This window comes from Pelodiscus sinensis, chromosome 17, assembly GCF_049634645.1.
Source record: "Pelodiscus sinensis isolate JC-2024 chromosome 17, ASM4963464v1, whole genome shotgun sequence".
Lineage (NCBI taxonomy): Eukaryota > Metazoa > Chordata > Testudines > Trionychidae > Pelodiscus > Pelodiscus sinensis.
Window position 1 is genome coordinate 32,857,294 of NC_134727.1, and position 21,153 is coordinate 32,878,446.

The 21,153-nt window shown below is 45.9% G+C and overlaps 1 protein-coding gene across 2 annotated transcripts in view; it reads right to left on the reverse strand.

Moving 5' to 3' along the window:
* The window catches only part of RASGEF1C (RasGEF domain family member 1C), a 134,383-nt gene that overhangs the window by 23,993 nt on the left and 89,237 nt on the right, over positions 1-21,153 (reverse strand). For both annotated transcript variants that reach the window (XM_075900487.1, XM_075900485.1), the window contains exons 6-10: positions 18,646-18,720; positions 7,763-7,840; positions 5,028-5,130; positions 4,842-4,921; positions 3,439-3,534 (exon numbers count right to left, since the gene is read on the reverse strand). In XM_075900487.1, the coding sequence (XP_075756602.1) occupies positions 3,439-3,534; positions 4,842-4,921; positions 5,028-5,130; positions 7,763-7,840; positions 18,646-18,720 (432 nt within the window). The remainder of the gene's footprint in view (positions 1-3,438; positions 3,535-4,841; positions 4,922-5,027; positions 5,131-7,762; positions 7,841-18,645; positions 18,721-21,153) is intronic.

Genomic DNA, 21,153 nt, shown 5'->3' on the forward strand with positions numbered 1-21,153 from the left:
TTTGCCTTTAAGGCTCTTTACCAGTTAGCCCAAGGGTGGGTAATAAGTGGTCCACGGGCTGGATGCAGTTCACCAATGTTAGCCCCTGGTGGGCTGCCAGATGGTTTATTTACCTGCTCGCAGCTCCTGTTGGCCAGGAACAGCCAACAGGAGCTGCAGACACGCTGGGAAATAAAAAGTCTAGCGGTCCATCAGGACCTAACCTTGGTGATCCAGGTCCAACCCACAGGCCACTTATTGCCCATCCCTGAGTTAGCCCCACATCAGACCCAAGCTGTCAACTTCCTATCTTTTTTCTCCCAGTAACACCACTCTCTTGACCCCTTTTCTCTCAGGCTCCTCTGTGCTTTCTCCCTGCCATCTTCTGTTCATCAGACAAACTGCCCATCAAAATTCATAAAGCTTCCCTTTTTAAACTCTCCACCATGTTCCCAGGACCTATTTATTTAGGAACACTTTGGTATTTGATACTGTTTATCTGTAGGAGGGAGAAAAATCATTCTCCTTGGCCTCTGAGAATAGGACAAGAAGCAATGGGCTCAAATTGCAGCAAGGGAGGTTTAGGTTGGACATTAGGAAAAACTTCTTAACTGTCAGGGTGTTTAAACACTGGAATAAATTGCCTAGGGGGGTTGTGGAATCTCCAACACTGGTGTATTTAAGAGCAGGTTAGACAGACACCTGTCAGGGATGATCTAGACAGTGCTTGGTCCTGCGGTGGGGGCAGGGGACTGGACTTGATGACCTCTTGAGGTCCCTTCCAGCTCTACTTTCTGTGATTCTATACAGCCCTCCAGAACATACCAGCTGTGTCTACACTGGCACCCCTTTCCAGAAAAGGGATGCGAATGAGACACTTCGGAATTGCAAATGCTGCGGGGGATTTAAATATCCCCCGCGGCATTTGCATGAACATGGCTGCCACTTTTTTCCGGCTCGGGGTTTTGCTGGAGAAAAGCGCCAGTCTAGACGGGATCTTGCGGAAAATAAGCCCTTTCCCGGAAGATCCCTTATTCCTACTTGAAAGTAAAAAGGGAGAAAAGAGGATTATTCCGGAAAAGGGATCTTACGGAAAAGGATTTATTTTCCACAAGATCCCGTCTAGACTGGCGCTTTTCTCCAGCAAAACCCCGAGCCGTAAAAAAGCGGCAGCCATGTTCATGCAAATGCCATGGGGGATATTTAAATCCCCCGCAGCATTTGCAATTCCGAAGTGTCTCATTAGCATCCCTTTTCCGGAAAGGGGTGCCAATGTAGACACAGCCACCATGTTTTTCCCACCGCTCCCAAACAGAGTTTCTTCCACAGTCTATAGCAGCAAACATAGGAAATATAACCCCCTTTCCTCTTTATTCCGCATGTAATTGGGAAAAAAACATTATACAGCATACGGTCCAATTTGAAAACAGGAAAGGTTTCTGTTGTTCCAAGAAGTGAGCTTTGCTAAAAGACTGCCAAAAATCCTATAACACTTTCTATAGGCTGAGATCATACATGAATCTGATCCAATGACAATACAATATAACACCTGATCAGACAGCTCGCTGATAATGAGCGATGAAACCAGGAAGATCAGGGGTTTGAATTATGTGCTGTGCCACATGTGGGATTTTAATGTACCCAGCAATGATAAGCCACTGAGCCTTGTGTATCAACACTTTCTTAAATTAATATGTTATGCACACAAAGAAATAGAAACCCCTTCCCCCAGTAAAATAGATTCTTAGCAATCTACTAACCTCCTTGCCCTGGGTCTTAAATAAGCATAAAGAGGAATGTGGTAGAGAAATTCCACAGGAATAAAGGTAATGTAATAAAGCAGCAGCTTGCATACATGTGATTGTCATCAGAGGAATAGATCACATAAGCATCTCAAAATGTCAGGTTCTAGATGAAGCATGCGTGAGCTTGTTCAAGGAATTTCTTTACTCTTCATTAATACCCGATTCATCAGCTCTTCTCGCAGCAGTGTATTGCTTTTCCAAACAACTCTGCATATTTCCATTACAACAATGGCAGCCCGGGGAACAGATTCTGAACTCATTTCAGTGTAAATCTTGAGCAACTCTATTGGAAGTTCCATCAGATTTGCAGAGACGTGAGATCAGAATCTAACCCGGTTCTTCTAGCAATGAATATTGAATTTCACATGATGCTCGTGAATGCAGCATCTGCTTTGCTGCACCCAGACAGTTTTTCTCTGTTTATAACAATGTGCTATCACAACATTTATTAACAAAATAAAAATTAGAGCGAATGTGGAAAAAAAACAAAGACAACCGGAAGAACACAGTGATGCTCATACCACAATAGCTCTCTGTTATCGTATCTGAAGAGAGCTGATAGAAGAAAATAATTTTGAAATCACAACACACTCATATTTCATTATCCTCAAATGTCATTCACTCCCAAACAAGGAATGTGTTATTCAAATGTACCTTCCTCTGACAAATGCACATTGGGCATTCAAATCTAGGCAGTATTCTCTTTGATTTAATATTAGGAAACCCTTCCATTCTTTTCATTCAGCACAGGAGATGTGCTCTAAGATACCAGGGGGGCAGTTCTCTCTTAATAGAATGGGTGACAATGAGTTAAATCAGTTGTATCTCAGGTGGAATCAAGCTGTAGGTTTGCTATACATGATTTACTCCAGACTTGCCTACAGTGCTTTGAGCAACACAATCGCACTTGCTATTAATTAAGTGCCATTCACTCCCCTCTAAGGAGTAACACCTTTTGCTCACTGTCTCAAATCAGCCGCTACACAAGACAGACATCATAGGGAAACTGACTAGTATAGATAAAGTAGACTAAGGCCTTGTCTACCCTAAACAGAAGATCGCTGCTGCCACACTCGATCTTCCGGAGTTTGATTGAGCCGGTCTAGTTAAGACACACTAAATTGAACTCAGAGAGCACCAGCATCCAGTACTCCTGCTTTTGCTAGGACTAAGGAAAACTGACAGGAATACTCCCATTGGCCTCCTGCTGCCAAGCTTGGCTTAAGGTAAGCCGACTGCAGCTATGTATTCTATGTAGTTGGCATTGTGTACCTTAAGCCGAGTGGCTGGGTCTAGGGTAGACTTGGCCTAACTATTGCACTGTAGCTGCACTGGCCTAACTCCCCTGCATGGACCTTTATTCTAGGATAGTTACATTGCTTCAAAGCTGGTCAATTTCCCTCTGCAGATAAGCCCTAAGTGAATTTTCAAGGGATGTGGAGATGGCTGTCACAATTGGACAGGAGAGGCAACAAAAGTCCAATGGATCACTTAAGTACTATTTTGAGGTCTGAAGTGAGCTTTAAATGGTGCATAGGCTCATGCTGATGGGATTTATCCTAAGCGCACGCTGAGAATTCCTGTGATTCACCACCATCTTTAATCATCTTCCCCTCCCAAAATAAACAAGACCACAAGACGGGGACAGACCTACCTTCTCCCTGTTGCTGTGTGCAGTGAGAGATCGATGGGCAGCCCCTCGCAACGCAGTTCTGTAGTTATAAAAATTGCCAGTAGGGTCCATCTGATGCTAGGTGCAAAATGAGACAATTGCCATATAGATAATCAGAAAGGATTTGGATTTTTTTTTCTCATCATTTAAAACCAAGTTGCAAGTAATGGAGATCTTACTCCATGTTGGACACCTTTGTCATTATTTTCTTGTCTCGTTTATCTGGCTTAATGCTTATTCATCAAGGCATCCAGATGCAATTTTAGATTAATAAAAGTCACCATGATGTGGCAGTGTGGGAGAGCTGGATTCTCTGATGACAGTTTCTCCTATTGTTCCAGGGCCCTGGACAGGGGCCACACAGATATTCTCAGGAGAGACATAATTGCACCAAATTCCTTATAAGGGTGACCCTTAGAACAGCTGAAAAACTACATGTACAGATTGTGGTTGTTTGTATCTTTGATTTTCATTTTTAAATGCATATAATTTTATTTGAAATAGGTGGCCTAAATGGGGTAGCTATCACCGTATCATTGTACATATGATACAGATATCAGGCCAAATGCTCCCCAATGGAAAATAATGCTTGAAGAGGTAGTGCAAAATTATGCCCAGTTTATATCAGGCTGAATTCTGGCTGGCATCAGGGTACTCCCCTGCTGCAATGCACTGGCACATGGACTGTTGGGGGGCTGTTATAGAATTGCATGCCCCTTTATTTCTTGCTTACACCACCTCTGAGATGGAATAACTTGCTTTAGTTGCCAGAGGACACAACACCACTTGCTGCGCCAGATATCGATCTTCTGGCGTTCGATTTAGCGGGTCTAGTAGAGACCCACTAAATGGAACGCTGAGGGTACCCCCAATTGGCACCGGTACTCTTTGCATTCATGAGAAGTAAGGGAAACCAATGGGAGCTTTTCTCCCATCTACCTCCCACTCTGAAGACGGTGCCAAGCTTGGCATAAGGTATGTTGACTCCGGTTACATTATTTACCTATCTGGAGTTGGGTACCTTAAGCCGACCTTCTGGGTCTAGTGTAGACCTGGCCGTACACAGAGCACCATGGCATGATCCTGCAGTGGGAGATTTGCCACTGATTTATCTGACAGCAGGATCAGATTCTTGAGCAATCCTTTATAATGGCTTTCATTCTTATCACACCCACTTTTTGGCACATTCTATCCAAGACTGTACCTCAGGTGCTCCAGCTGCTCTCTGCTTGGTAGCTATTTCACACCTTCTGTTGGTACATTTCTGCTCGCGTGTGCCTCTCCGGAGAAACTGTGACCCCTAAGTCTATGAAGATCCTCTATTTAATATCATGCACCTGAATACATTTGATTAATACTAATAACAAAGCTTCTATTTTTTTTACCTCAAGAATAAAAAATTTGGCGGTTTTCACTTTTGACCAGGTCTTCTTTAACCTGGAGACGGGGCTCATGTTCATTCCCGCTACAAGGAAATCAGAAGACGGGGAAAGAGTGAGGATACAGATGTACTTTTTACAGCCATTATGCCAACCAGAACATTTCCATTTTGAAGCATCTACCATACTTACATATGATTGCCATCAGTGAATTAAAATTCCCTATGTTAAAGCATTCTCGGGCAACATCAATGAAGAACTCTATGACTTGCGCTCGCTGTTTCTTTTTCGCAGGCTGCAAATAAAATAAATAACTCATCACAACAAGCACATGCAAAATCATAGTCAATGCCAGGCTTTGGTGCCTAGCAGGGGCGGCGGGTATCATAGGCAGGGGAAGGCATTGCCTTCCCAAACCACCAGGCATGGCCCCGCCCACACTCCACCCCCAGAATGCCTAATGTAGGAGTACTAGTGGTGGAGTGTTGCTGCTCTGTTCATGCTCTGGGGCCAAGGAGGCTGGGGCCATGCACCGCTCGCTCTCCCTGTGGTGCTGGGGGCAGGACCTGTGCCAAAGGGGTGGGGTTTGCCTCCCTCAGCCCTACCTTCATCCATCGCCCATGTGCCCTACCCAGGGAAATCCTAATTTTACAACTCAAGCACCTGAGTGTTTTTTAAAAAGCCCAGTTATTGCCTGATATTTTTTTCAAGCAGTTTGGATGACACGATAGGTGACTGGCAGTCTCCAGAATCAAAGCTTTCTTCACAGATGCAGCCAACCCAAATCTTCCTAAGGTGGTTTATTCAACCACTGGCCTGGCACTGAAGCAGAAAGCCAACATCTAGAGACTGCTGACTGCAGGGAAGGATTGTTCCAAAGCTTTAATGCTACCAGGTTAAAAACAATGATCAGATAGTATGGGTGAACTCCTGGCTGCATGGAAATCTAGTGGGTATTTTACCATTGACTTTAGTGAGGCTAGAGGAGTTCTCCGTCTTCTAGAACAACTGTACTTTCATTTGATGGTGACTTTTTCTTACAATGTATTTAAAAACCTTTTCTCCTGTTCTGAATTTACTGCTGATGAAAAGGTCACAGAAAAGAGGAGGGAAGTTGTTAATCCACAAACCAGCACTGATGAGAATAGTACAGGCTTCCCCACATTCTGGCTGCTAATTTCTCTGTTTCTCTTCTCCTCTTGTATATCACGCTCACCACCACAGTCTCCGAGCACTTGCCTCAGCACTGACTTGGAAGGACCACACCCAAGGAGGAGACAAAGTGTTCAAACATCATTCAGCTTGGACTTTCTATTGAGACTTCCCATGAGCATTGCCAATCCAAGTTAATCTGGGTGGTGAAGCAGGGTTTAGAGACACATGGCCAGTGGTAACTAGAATGAGACCCCCATATTCTTTTCAACAAGGTCATCAAACCATCAGAAGATGGTATATAATTCAGGAGTCACTAGCAATTCAACCTGGCAACATTGAGGTGAAAGGTTCCGTGTTTCTTCCCCCTTTCCTCCATGACATTTCCTCTGCATTTTTAAAACAGGTAAAACATTTGGGGTGTTTACAATATCCAAATTAAATCATATCAATCATGCTTCATAGGAGCATTGCATATACATTCCATGTGCAGCGAGAGGCAGTGCGTCAAAGAACGGTGTGAAAGACACAAACAATAACACAATGGTAACTGTGAGCTGTGGCACGGTTGGTCATTGTTGTTCAGCTCCTCATCAGGTTTGCATTGGGATGAGACTGCCCAGAGACAGGGCACAGAGAGGGAAGAGGAAAGATCCTAGGAGAGATTCTGGGGAGATCCTCATGGAGAATGAGTGTGGTGAGCCACCCACCAAAAGAGATGCAGGAGAAACAGCCAGAGTGGTAGGAGGGGAACCAAGACAGGATCACAAAACCCAAGGCAGGCCACCATTGCAGAAAAGGGAGTCTGATTTACAGATTCGAAGGCAGAAAAGAGGTCCAAGAAGATGCAGCTGGAGTAAAAGACATATGAGATCTGGCCAGGAGGACACTGGAGACTCTGGTGAGAGCAGATTCAGGAGAGTGGAAAGGGCAGAGCCAGACCAGCAAAGATCCAAGGTGTAGCCAGGGCAGAGAGTCAAGAATGCAGATCAGCATGTTTAATGAGTATAGAGATGAAAGGTGAAGGGAAATGGGGCAGAAGTCTGCATGATAGGAAGGGGTCAAGGTTGCCTTTTTCGAGCCTAGAAAACACCAGAACATGCCTGGATTGTGCAGGGAATAAACCAGAAAAGATAGAAGAGGGGTTAAGGTGAGGTGGGAGAGAGGAGGCAAAAGAGGACAAGTGACAGGGAAAAGGAAGAAAGCGGTTTCAAGGGGAGAAGATAACAAGAGGGGCGGGGAGCAGAGAAAGAAGGTTATGGCAGTTCTTATCTCTTCATGTTTCACTCTTTAGTTTATAATAAGTAGAAGATTGGAGCAGGCTCATTTGGGATCCAGACACATACAGATTAAAAGCATTAGGAAGACCGAAGATAAAGATTTTTCTGCTTTTCTTTCTCCACTGGCATCTTTTCAATGGAGTAAAAATAAAATGAACCTGAATGAGACCAGGAGAGTCTATTCCCCTGCAGAGTTCATTATTCTACAATGCCACACTTGCTACTCACTCTCTGCTTCAACAGAAAGGGTTATTTTTCACTCGCTGCATTACCAGGCTCCCTCTCCTTTCCTGCCACCTTTTCCCTCCATGCCAGCTGTTTTGCTCTATGATTGTAATTTACCAGGGTGGTTCTGGGAGCACAATGTTATCAAAATGTATATGAACAACTTACCTGGGCCATAGACAATAAATCCCATGCATTGCTCATTTATGTACCATCACAAACTGGCACATTAGGCATGTGATAAAATACTGCCATGCACTTTTCACTTACCATGCAAATTTCTGTTGCCACCAGATAGCAGAGTCTATTGAACCATTTCACATAGGCCTCTAGGTTACTAGTCTTTTTCTGCTCATTGAAACAAGGGTGAAAAAAGAAAAGCACTGAATGTCATAACAAACAAGATACTCATGCAAAATATAGATAAGATATATGTTATACAAAGTTGCCACTGTTTGGCCACAAATCTCTCTCACACACCCACGTGCACACCTTGGTTTGTGCATGAAGGATGAAGTTAAGAAAGTGAGTTTATAGATTGGTAGTGGCAGATGCGCAGGATTAAAACGAGTTGCTTTATACAAATCCAATCAATCTACAGAGAACAGTCTTGTTTTGCCTACAACAAATGCTACCCAGTTTATGTTGATCCTTGTTCACTAGAATATTAACTGCCACGGTATCGCAGTATGTAAAGAACTGTATTAGTCTAAACAAGCAAAACATTCCAGAACATATACAGTTTGTTCCTTTAATTTCACCACTTCCCATAGCTCAGAAAATGCAATTGCCCACAGCTTTTTTCCTGGACAAGAAGACTCTCCAACTCAGTTAATAAAAACAAGAGCGAGCAAAAGAAATGACAAAAACAACAAGGAGTCTGTGGCACCTTAGAGACTAATAGATTGATTAGGACATACGCTTTGGTGGGTAAAACCCACTTCATCAGATGAATTGGAGTGGAGTTTACAGAGGCATGGGTACTTGTGTAAATGAAGCTAATCAAGACAGAGTGGAAGAGGTTCATTCATAGCAGTTGATATGGGAATGTGGATATCAAGAGTGGGGAAATTGCCTTTGTAATGAGTTAACCAGTTAAGATCCTTATTCAGTTCTAAGTTGGTAATACTGAATTTAAAAATGAATTTGCAAAAGAAAAGACAGTTAGGTTCACCTCTGCTTGGAAAATAATGGTTTCTTTCCTTCTCTTATTCCCTTGCCTGTTTGGAATGTCTTCTCAGCCGACCTGATTCTATTTTGTAAGTTGCCTTGAAACAGGTCATTTGATCCAAGGGAAGTTTACTCAGCAAAAGTTATTAGCTATAGTGTCTATTTTTCAGAGTACAGTCTCTTTAGGATTAGCAAAATGCAGGACAATGTAGCACTATAAAGACTAACAAGATGGTTTATTAGATGATGAGCTTTCGTGGGCCAGACCCACTTCCTCAGATCAAATAGTGGAAGAAAGTAGTCACAACCATATATACCAAAGGATACAATTAAAAAAAATGAACAAATATGAAAAGGACAAATCACATTGCAGAACAGGAGCGGGGGTGTGGGGGGGGGGGGGGAGGAAGGAAGGTAAGTGTCTGTGAATTGATATTAGAGGTAGGGAGAGTGGGATGTTTGTGAGTTAATGGTATTAGAGGTGATAATTGGGGAAACTGTCTTGGTAATGGGTGAGATACTTTTATAAGTGCTACATTGTCCTGCATTTTGCTTCAACTACCCCAGACTAACACGGCTACATTTCTATCACTATTCTTTAGGATTAGGGACAGATCCTTAGCCAATGTAAACTGTCCTACTTCTGCTGACTTCAATGCGTCTGTTGTCTTCAGTGGAGCTAAAACAGTTTATACCAGATCATAGAATCATAGAATAATAGGACTGGAAGGGACCTCAAGAGGTCATCGAGTCCAGCCCCCCGCCCTCAAGGCAGGACCAAGCTCAGATGAGGATCTGTTCCTGGAATTTTGAAAACTGAAGTCCCCTTAGAAAATCCAACTGTAATCAAGTTTGGGAATTTCCCTTTTAGGACTCACTCGTCTCTGTATCAGTGATTTCCAAAGTACGGGTTGCAACTGGGTCGTGGAATGCCAGGTACAGGATCACTTTGCTGTAGGGTGTCCAGGTGCAGTAGGGGTTGCTAAGGCAGGCTTCCTGCCTGTCCTGGCACTATGGACTGCACTGTACCCCAAAAGTGGTGAGCAGTGGGTCCCACTCCTATACGGGGGGAGCATGGGGCTCTATGCACTGTCCTCCCCCTGAGCACTAGCTGATTCCAGGCCAATGGTAGCTGGGGAGGATTATGCCTGTGTGTGAGAGAAGCATGCAGAGCAGCTTGCGCTCCTCTGCCTAGGACTCACATCGGCTACTGGTGTTTCTGAAGTGCCAGCACAGGCAGAAAGGAGCCTTAGAATCCTGTCAGCTGCTCGGCTGACTGTGAGTCTCTGGAGGTACGCCTGTGCCCAACCTGAACCCCCAATCCTTTGCCTCAGCTCTGAGCCCCCTCCTGCACCTCAAGCCCATCATTCCCACCCCACCCCAGAGTCCACACGCTAGTCAAAAGATGGAATTATGTTGGGTCACGGGCATCATGGATTTTCTTCAATTGGGTCGTGAGGAAAAAAAAGTTTGAAACCCACTGCTCGCTCTCTGGTTTATCTGTACATCTGTCAGCGGCCACTAGAGGGTATTGGTGGATACTGAGTTTTTATGTTATTAAAGAGGATCATTTCCCACACCAATGCAGTCTTAAGCAAATATCAGTAAGAAAGTCAACAGACAGTGCTTGTCTATCGGAAGCAAAACGTGATGCATGCAGAGGGCTATGGGACTACTCACGGCACGGAAAGTTGCTCAACTTAGACGTTTGCTCAATGAGTTTTCACAGGAAAAGAGCCTAATATTGTGTCCCCCAACCTTTTCATGCCCACGATGAAGAATTTAAGGGCAGCCCAAGATCTATCCTGTACATCCCCCGAAGCCCCGCCCTGCTCACTCCATCCCCCCCTTTCTGTCGCTTGCTCTCCCCCACCCGCACTCACTTTTACTGGGCTGGGACAGAAGGTTGGGGTTCAGAAGGTGGTATGGGGTGCAGGAAAGGGTATGGGTTCAGATTCAGCTGGAAGTCAGTGCTGGAGCAGGTGCTTGGGGTACAGAAGGGGGTATGTGTGCTGGCTCTAGGAGGGGGTTAGGGTGGGGGATGAGGTGCGGGCGGGGGATTGGAGTACAGGAGGGGGCATGTGTGCTGGCTCTGAAGGGTGTTGGGTTGCAGAAGGGGATATGGATGCTGGCTCGGGGAGGTGATTGTGCTGCAGGAGGGAGTTTGGATGCAGGAGGGGGTATGCAGGAGGGGGTACAAATGTCTACTTGCGGACAGACATTGGTATCTGCTGATTCGCAGGGCTTGGCTCCCAGGAGATGCTGTGGCCGAAGGAGAGAATGGAAGTGCTGCTGTGTCTGGGAGCCAGCGCCCCCTGCTGGCAGCTCCTCACAGCCACACGGCTGTACGGCCATCCTTTTCTCTGCTCCCCTTCTCCACAAACACTGGGCTACACTGGCCACTCCTGGGGCCAGGGAAGGCAGGGAGCCTGCCATGTGCCGACTGCAACAACTGGGAGAATCCCCAGGATCTACCAGCTGATCGCGATCGACCAGTTGATGACCACTGGCCTACTATAATGCCCAAGGCGCTTCCAACAGAGAAAATCTTGATCTAGAATTTTGGATCCAAAAGAGTTTAGAAATAGAAATCACTTTCCTGTACTTACATAAGAACATAAGAACGGCCGTACTGGGTCAGACCAAAGGTCCTTCTAGCCCAGTATCCTGTCTACCGACAGTGGCCAGCACCAGGTGCCCCAGAGAGGGTGGACGGAAGACAATGATCAAGCGATTTGTCTCCTGCCATCTCTCTCCAGCCTCTGACAAACAGAGGCCAAGGACACCATTTTATCCCCTGGCTAATAGCCTTTTATGGACCTAACCTCCATTAAATTATCTAGCTTCTCTTTAAACTCTATTGTAGTCCTAGCCTTCACAGCCTCCTCTGGCAAGGAGTTCCACAGGTTGACTACATGCTGTGTGAAGAAGAACTTTCTTTTATTAGTTTTAAACCTGCTACCCATTAATTTCATTTGGTGTCCTCTAGTTCTTCTATTTAGGGAACTAATAAATAACTTTTCTTTATTGGCCAGGGACTTTATACTTTATACTTCAGGGACTTTCTTTGCAGGGCTGACATTTCTATTTGTTTTAAAAATGGAATATAAATACCAAGGAATAAAAGAAATGAAGCAATCTATCAAAGGTGCCTCCAGAGTAAACAGCAACAAGAGACATACACCACCACATACTTTTACAAAACAGTTTACATTCATTCCTTTTTTTATTATTATTCCTTGTGGCTATTCTTAACCCACATTAACAAATCTCTTCGGGCCCTTCTGAAAACTGGGCCTTTTGTGGAGAAACCCCATGGACAGTCTCACTTTTGGAACTCAAGTGCAATATGGAGCAGCGTAGGAAGCAAATGGAAATGCTTGTGTAAAACTCATTTTTTCAAAACTTTAAGATTCATACAAATGCTTGCATTCATTCAAAAAAGAAAACAAAAAACCCAAACCCAGCTTTTGGTTTGGACGAAGGCTTCCTCCTTCAAAGCTTACCACACAAGACAGCTTTGTGCCAGATTGGTCAGAAATTTACCAAACTTAAAGTTTTCAGTAGAAGTTTTTCTTTCTCTAAGTTTTATAAATAACAGTATTTAGCACTTCTAGAATCTCTTCTAGCTGCAGATCTCGAAGTACTTAATATATATGAAGCCTCACAAAGCCCTGTGAGATAGATGCATTACATACTACCGTTAATTAGCAGATCATGTAACAGAAGTGGAGAAAGGTTTAAGGGGTCAAACCAAAGCTCCCTTAATGGAGCATCTCCAAACAGGGCTCTATAATCTGCTTTGCTCTCACTCCATGAAAGAGAGGGAGGGGCAGGACACAGTGCACAGGGCACTGCCAGGTCCTACACAACTGGTCCAACATAGAGCAGTCTTTAGGCTGCTCTCAATTTCTCCGAGGGTCTCAGATCAATCCAGGATCAAGTGGAGCAAAGGGGCTTAGACCCACCTTTCCTACCCCCATCTCCTTTCTTCAGGCATGCAGAGTGTAAACTCAGCATTGCGTAGGTTTGAGCCCAAAATGTGTTAGTTTCACGTTTTGTGCAAAATTTTTCAGTCAGTTGTCACCTCATTCACTAGTCCCTTACCCAGTAAGGGTATGTCTACACTACAGCACTAATTCGAACTAACTTAGTTCGAATTAGTTAATTCAAACTAAGCTAATTCGAACTAACGCGTCTAGAACTAAAAACTAGTTCGAATTAGCATTTTGCTAATTCAAACTAGCATGTCCACATTAAGTGGACCCTGAAGCGGGGTTAAGGATGGCCGGAAGCAGTGCCGGCAGGGCATCAGAGGAGGACTTAGAGCGTGGAGATGCTGTCTCAGGCTAGCCGAGGGCTGCGCTTAAAGGGACCCGACCCCCACCCCGGACAGACAGTTCTCAGGGCTGCCCTGCTTGCAAAGCAGTCCTGGCTTGGATTGCCCGGAGTACCTACACTGGGCACATCACAGCACTCAGCCATCAGCCCGGCAGCACTTGCCGCAGGCTGCCATCTGGGGAGAGGGGGCAATTGGGGGGCTGCAGGAGAGCTTCCACCCCCAGAAGCCCGCAGAGCCAGCCCAGTCCTCCCCATCGGGGGCGCGTACCCCATTCCTCCCTCACCTCCTTCCACTTACCCTTCCCTAGCCCCTTTTCTTGATGTACAAAATAAAGGACAATTGTGTTCAAAAATGGAATCTGTCTTTATTGAACAAAACTGGGGGAGACTGGGAAAAGGAGGTGGGAGAGGGGAAGAGAGAGGCTGGGAAAGGGGAGGGCAACTACAATGATCAGGGGTTGGGAACAGGTCCCATATGAAGAGAGGCTAAAGAGACTGGGACTTTTCAGCTTAGAAAAGAGGAGACGGAGGGGGGACAGGATAGAGGTCTCTAAAAGCAGGAGTGGGGTGGAGAGGGTGCATCCAGAAAAGTTCTTCATTAGTTCCCATAAAGAAGGACTAGAGGACACCAAAGGAAAGGAATGGGTAGCAGGCTTCAAACTAGTAACAGAAAGTTGTTCTTCACAAAACAGAGAGTCAACCTGTGGAACTCCTTTCTGCAGGAGGCTGTGAAGGCTACAACTAGAACAGAGTTTAAAGGGACGTGAGATCAAGTCATGGAGGTTGGGTCCATGGAGTGGTATTAGCCAGGGGGTAGGAGTAGTGTCCCTGCCCAACGTTTGTGGAAGGCTGGAGAGGGATGGCACGAGACAAATGGCTTGGTCACTGTCTTCGGTTCATCCCCTCCAAGGTCCCTAGGGTTGGTCGCTGTCGGCAGACAGGCTACGGGGCTAGATGGACCTTTGGTCTGACCCAGGACGGCCATTGTAAGCTCAGGGCTCAGGGTCGGGGGTCTCAGTGGACCCCCTTGATTTTCATGCACACCTGCTCCTGGGTGGCCAGGCTGGCAGCTCTCCTGCCCTAGACGGCCACTTTCCTGTGCCTAGTGTGGAGATCGTGGACGAGGTCCACGATGTCCGCACTAGTCCAGGTGGGTGCCCGCCTCTTGCGGTCCCGGGCAAGCTCCCGGGAGTCGCCAGCCTGGTCCCGGGAAGAGGGGGAGGGCTGGGGGGCATCGGGTGGCTGGCTCGAGCCGTGCCAGGTGCAGGGTCTGCTGGCTGGGTGCTGGCAGGCTTGCACCTGGCACGGGCACCGTAGCCAGCCCGTGCCCCTTTAAAGGGTCCGGGGCTGGGAGGGGAGCAATAGAGTTTCCCTGGTGTTGGCCAGAGTGGCCACCAGGGAAACCTGGGGAGGGCTAGCCTCCCACTAGTTCGAATTAAGGGTCTAAACACCCCTTAATTCGAACTAGCTAGTTCAAACTAGGCTTAATCCTCGTAAAATGAGGTTTTCCTAGTTCGAACTAAGCGCTCCGTTAGTTCGAATTAAGTTCGAACTAACGGAGCGCTAGTGTAGCGCCTAGGAAAGTTAGTTCGAACTAACGGAGAGCTAGTGTAGCGCCTATGAAAGTTAGTTCGAACTAACGTCCGTTAGTTTGAACTAACTCTGTAGTGTAGACATACCCTAAGTGAAGATAATTCTTTCAACTCAGTTATGCTTCAGGATAACAGGGCTCTCCTAGTTGTTTTCTCATTATGTCATTAAGCACTACAAAACTGGGGCTTATACAATACCACCTCAATGTATGAATTGGTATTTAAAGGATATGTATAGCCAATAGTTCAGGGGTTCTCAAACTGGGGGCTGGGACCAATGTCCCCTCTAATCTTTTCCATCCATGTGTAGAATAAATTTTGTTATGTGCACTGATGAATGTGCACCACCAGGAGAAACACAAACCTAGCTGTAAGCGCTCTGTTAACCAGCTGGACGGCATTGGAGTCTCTCCTGAGTAGTTGCACAAGCACACAGCTTACAGGGAACACTGGTTGGAACCCCTCAAAGGGTTGTAAGGTTATTACATGGGAAGCACAAACTGTTAGCCTCCATTCCAAGGCCCTCTTTGCCTCCAGCATTTATTATGGTATTAAACACATAGAAGTGTTTTTAATACGGGGCGGGGGTTGCACTATGCTATGTGAAAGGAGTCACTAATACAAAAGTTTGAGAACCACTGCAATAACTGTTTACTCCCTTTGTATTTATCTTGAGATAAAAACCATCTCTTGAGCATTATTTTTGCCTATTGATACAGTCAGTGCTTTTTTGGTAAGAAAAAGGTGCCGGTACTCTGGGGCAAACTTGTTGAGCAAAACAAAACAAAAACAAAAAACCACGCACTGGGGCCCAAAATGATGTAGCAGCCCCTTTAAGAGCCAAAGCGTCATGCTGGGAGACAGAAAAAAAAACAAAAAACACCGCACATCCCGATCAGACTTCCATCAGGAACCAAGCTACCCCAGCAAAACAAGTGCCAGTACGCGCGGGGGAAATCCCATTCCTTTACTGTGGGTTGGGAAAACAGGTGACGGTACGTCATTCCACGCTGTACCATCAGAAGAAAAGCACTGGATACAGTTCATCTGGATTCTCTACTAGGCCATTACGTGCACTGTTCCCCAACACTCTGGCCTCCACTCCGTAACCTTCCCTGTCTCCTGTACCTGATGTTTTGTTGCATTTGCTTCTTATCCTTAATTACTCTTTGCATGTCATTGTTCCTCCACGTTGGCTTTTTATTTTAAACTCCAGTTGTATTTCATGCTAAATGACAAGCAAAGCCCTTGGGAATACTTTAATTTATTGCTGAATGTTTCCTCGTTCCCCTTGGTGTTCTTTCCCTCTGTTGCTTCATCCAATTGAAGTTCACACATTCCCGCATTCCACCCCTCATTCTTCTAAACCTCTCTCCACTGAAATTCACTCCCCTCCTTTCATCCCTTTCTCTTTTTAATTTTACTCAGTAACAGTGTTCCCTGAAAGGTAGGCACTTGGGTGGCTACCCAGGAGAGATTCAAATGCCACCAGCTGATTAGCGAAGTGCCCACAGCTGGCAGCATGTGTTTCTCCTGGTGGTGCACATCCACACATGCCACGGTGCACATAACATTTATTCCACACATGAATGGAAAAAAATTAGAGGGAACATTGTGTAGCAACCTAAACTATTGCATGCACATGTCCATTTTCAGTCACACCCCTCATAAACAAGCTGCTGTCTTCAAAACAGGAGATCTGGGCTTTAGCCAAGCCCAGTGCCTGGTGCTCAGACTCTGCTCCCCGGGAATGCCAGGGGCTGCTGGCAGAAGGGGTGGGGAGAGCCCCAACTTGATCCGTCACAGGGCTCCACAAAACCCTAATCTGCCCCTGTGCATAGAAACATAGGACACAGTTCTGGAAGGGTCACTGAGAGCAGACCCCTGCTGCTGCAAGCAACCTGTAACCCCGACTATGACAGGCCATCCCTGCAATATGATACCCACAGAGTTAGAAGACAGGCAGATACATGAGTACACGCTAATAGGTTTTTCCTTTTAAATTTTGTTTGGGGCCAGGATGGGGTGGTTCTCCTGCCCAGTGTCACTTAGGCCTGTCACTACAACTAGACCCAAGTAAAGGGTAGTTTAGGGTTTTAACATGTTTATGCGATAAGAACTAGATCCCATTGATGAGCCAATGTTTCGGGAAAAGCCATGCAATGCACAGGCCCCTGACTCAACTGCGATTTTTGCATTTTGCTTGTCATTAAATACTGGCAGAGACTTGTAGACAGAAGTTGCTAAATGTAATAATTTTTAGTCTCACTCTCAGGCGCTGGCAGATAGGGACTGGCAAAACTTCCTTGGAGACAGGAGAGTTACGAGAGCTACCCAGGACAGAAGAGAATTCCCAGAGGATTTTGAATCCGCTTTGACTAGCTCCATTTTTGCCCATGCGTGTAGCCGATGTCATTTCCCCATTAATCGAAAGTTCTGGCAGTAATTTTTCCATTACAAAAGTCCCCTTAAGACACTTCTAAGTGCAATCAGGCAATTTTGTGAACTCATTTTTGCAGAATCTTTTACTGTTCATAGTGTTCTGATGCCTCTCTGACACCACGGCACCTCTATGCGTATGAAGGATGCTATTCGTGCTTATAGTACCAAAGCAATAATTTTACACAAGGCTGCTCCCTCGGAAACCCAGGTTAACATTCCTTTTTACTTCATTGAGGGTAGGATGAATTGCTGTTATCCACCGTTATCCACTGGAGTTGCATTATAAATTAACTGGATGCCCATTCTCTGGCCAACATTAAAAACAGATCGTCTCCCGCTATTTCCAATATTGAAGGGCAAAATTCTGTGTGTGGGAGAGCAGTGAACTCAACAGGACCCCCCATGTGATGCTGACAGCAAGATTTAGCCTTCTCTTCTCTTGTCTTTTTTGTGTAGCGGTCGGATGGAAACATTTCTCAACGACTGCTCTGTGACATTGAAGCTACTTTCCTTATTAAGGCTGCATCAGCAGCTCTATCAATGCACTCTCCCTGATCCAAACCCCACAGAAGTTAGTGGGAAGAGTCTCAATGATTTCAGTGGGCTCTGGATCAGGACCTAAGGTACCAATACTGCATGCCATTTCCTACTGTCCTTTGGGATCCTGTGGGCTCCAAGCTGTGATGTGGAGGAGAGGAGGAGGAAGGGGAGGAGAAGAAGAAGAAGAATAGGAGGAGGAAATGAAGGAGGAGTAAGGGGAGAAGAAGAAGGAAAAGGAGGAGGAAGTGGAGGAGAAGAAGGAGGAAGATGAGGAGATGAAGAAGAAGAAAAGGAGGAGGACATGAAGGAGGAGGAAGGGGAGAAGAAGAAGGAAAAGGAGGAGGAAGTGGAGGAGAAGGAAGAGGAGAAGAAGGAGGAAGACGAGGAGATGAAGAAGAAGAAAAGGAGGAGGAAATTAAGGAGGAGGAAGGGGAGAAGAAGAAGGAAAAGGAGGAGGAAGTGGAGGAGAAGAAGGAGGAAGACGAGGAGATGAAGAAGAAGAAGAAAAGGAGGAGGAAGTGAAGGAGGACACTGATTACACTCACTTGTAACAGACCCATTCATTAACATGATGTCTGGCCACATTCTACAAGAGATATGAGGAGACACAGCTAGTGGCCCGACCACCACGGGGCTGCATATCTTGTGGTTTCTGAAGGTGGCCAATCTAAGACTCGGACATATTTCAAACAGGGGGGAATTTCAAAGGCAATGACCCACCAATAAGAATCTTGACCATGAACTCCCTCCTCACTGCATCAATAGACTATGGGTTTGTCTACACTACTATTTAAGTTGATATAAGTTACATCGCTCAGAGGTGTCAAAAAGCCACCCCCCCCCCGAGCGATATAAGTTACACTGACTTAAAGTGGAGTCCACACCACACTCATCAAGGATGTAGCCTGGCTCTGAAGACAAGTCCTAAGTGAGTGCTCGGCCTGTAATGTGGCCCTAACCCACACATTCCCCAATCATTGTTAGTTTTACCCATCTCCCTCAAATGAGTTTATCTAGAACAAACCAAACAATTGCAGGAGAGAGATTTTCCATGGTGATACAACCTACCTTTGTGCTGTCCAATGAGTCTTTGTGTACAAACGCCTGCACAAATTCTTCAGGCCCAATGTGACTCAGCCTTTCCTTTTGGGAGATGGAGAAAAAGAGAGAGAGAGAAAAAACCTAGAATCTCTTATTATTGGGTTTGCAAGACTTTAGCGTGACTATCCACGTTTTGACCTCAGGTTGAAATGGGGCTTTAATGAAGTGCTAGGCAGCCAACTTGTTCCCCGCTTCCACTTTCATAAAAACAATCAATGTTACTGCAACAGAACCAGGGAGTGATAATCAGGGGAGAATAAAAACATCTTACTAGTTGCAGCCAACAGAATATAACTAGCTTGTGGCGATGATAACCACACAGAAGACCTATCAGTGGCACTCACAACAGAGGGCTCGTGGGCTAGTGGAGAAGGCACTGGGTTGGCAATCAGCAGACCTGGGTGCTGTTCCTGCCTTATCTGCTGGGTAATAAGCTAAATAGGGTCACAGAGCATGTTGCTTTGGCCCTGCCTACTACTTCTGTTGCTGAAGGGGACCAGAGATAACCTGTTCCCCTTGCAAACATCCTGGAGAGCATCATTTCAGTGTTGTAAGTAATATATAATTGACACCTGCTTGCACATAGGATACTAGTTAGGTCCCCTCTCCCCCGCTCCCCACCCTTCTCCCCCCACCCCCGAGTCAGGCCCCTCCTGGCACAAGCTCAAAGGGAGCAGGAAGTAATGTTTCCTGAAAGGTTTGCTTGGCATAAGCTCTCCACACTTGGGCTACATCTACACTGCAGGCTTTTTTGCGCAAGAAGTTTTTGCAGAAGAGATCTTCCGCAAAAAGTTCTTGTGCGAGAGAGCGTCCACACTGCCATGGACGCTCTTGTGCAAGAAAGCTCTGATGGCCATTCGCAGAATGGCCATCAAAGCACCTGTGCTTTTTCTGATAGGGGTTTCTTGCGGAAGAAACCCCATCCCCCGTTCACACATGCTTTTTTGCACAAGAGTTCTTGCACTAAAAGGCTTATTCCTCGTAGAAAGAGGAATAGCTCTTGCTCAAAAAGCCCTCTCTTCTGACAATCTACTGTACTTTTTCTTGCACAAAAATGCACTTGTAGTGTGGACACTCCACGAGTTTTTGCACAAAACCGGCTGTTTTTGTGCAAAAACTCTGCAGTGTAAACAGAGCCTCAGTCGAAATGAGACATTTTGGAAAACAATGATCATGGGCACTGGTGAGCTCTGCTGCTCGACAGCTAATAAAGCTTTCTCCTTCTATGCCAGAGAGAGCTACTGTTTCCTCTAGGACTCAATGTATGTCAATACATTTCAGGTGGATTTAGAAACTATGAAGTGAGAGGTGATATTTCACAGGGATTGCATCACACTTCATTATACCATGGCTGGCTGCTACCCGAGCCTGTTTCTTAATGAACGGAGCCCTATGGGCCAAGTTCTGAGCTTGGCTTCATTCATGTGACTCCCTTTGACTTACACATGTCCAAGGTCACACGTTCGCCAATATACAGAAGTAGGATAGAACATTAGTTCTATCAGCTACCTCTTGGTATTAGCAAAAGGGGAGAGTGTCATGGTGGCCTAATGGATAAAGCACTAGATTGGGTCTCCAGTGACCTTGGTTTTATTCCCAGCGCTTGTGTGACCTTGGATAAGTCACTTTTGCTGTGCCTCAGTTTCCCCATCTGTAAAATGGAGACAATGGTACTGACCCTCCTTTAGAAAGCTCTCTGAGATCCATTGATTGAAAAACTTCCTAAAAGAGTGCGGCATCCAGGCTGGAACAGAACAGCCCGTGTCATGAACTTGGCGTCAAGCTTTACATGGTTAAACAAACAACTTAAAATCTGGCTTTAATTATCAAACAAACATACAAAAGGTAACTGCTTAGTTGCAGTGTGTTTTGCAAAGACCCTGACCTGGCCACTGGAGTATGGACGAGTACGCAGGCACCTTGCTCCTATCTCAGCCTCAGGTAGCACTACCCTTCAAAGAAAATAGGCAAGCCTTCTTAACTGGCCTGCTAGCTCCTGATTGGTCACGGTCTCTCTTGGACCTTCTAGGTCTCTGGAAGACTAAATCTTGTTGGTAACCTGGCCTGAGCAGAGGTGTACAGACACCTCCAGCAGGGGGCAGAGTAGCTCTGGTAGGCCCTTCCATAAAAAGCCAGCTATTATTATTCCATTGGGTTACTCTATAAGGGTATGTCTACACTACCCCCCTAGTTCGAACTAGGGGGGGTAATGTAGTCATACGGAGTTGCAAATGAAGCCTGGGATTTGAATTTCCCGGGCTTCATTTGCATGAAGCCGGCCGGCGCCATTTTTAAATGCCGGCTAGTTCGGACCCCGTGCCGTGCGGCTACACGCGGCACGGACTAGGTAGTTCGGATTAGGCTTCCTATCCGAACTAGATGTACACCTTGTGGAACGTAATCCGAAGCCTAATCCGAACTAGCTAGTCCATGCCGCATGTAGCCGCGCGGCACGGGGTCCGAACTAGCCGGCAT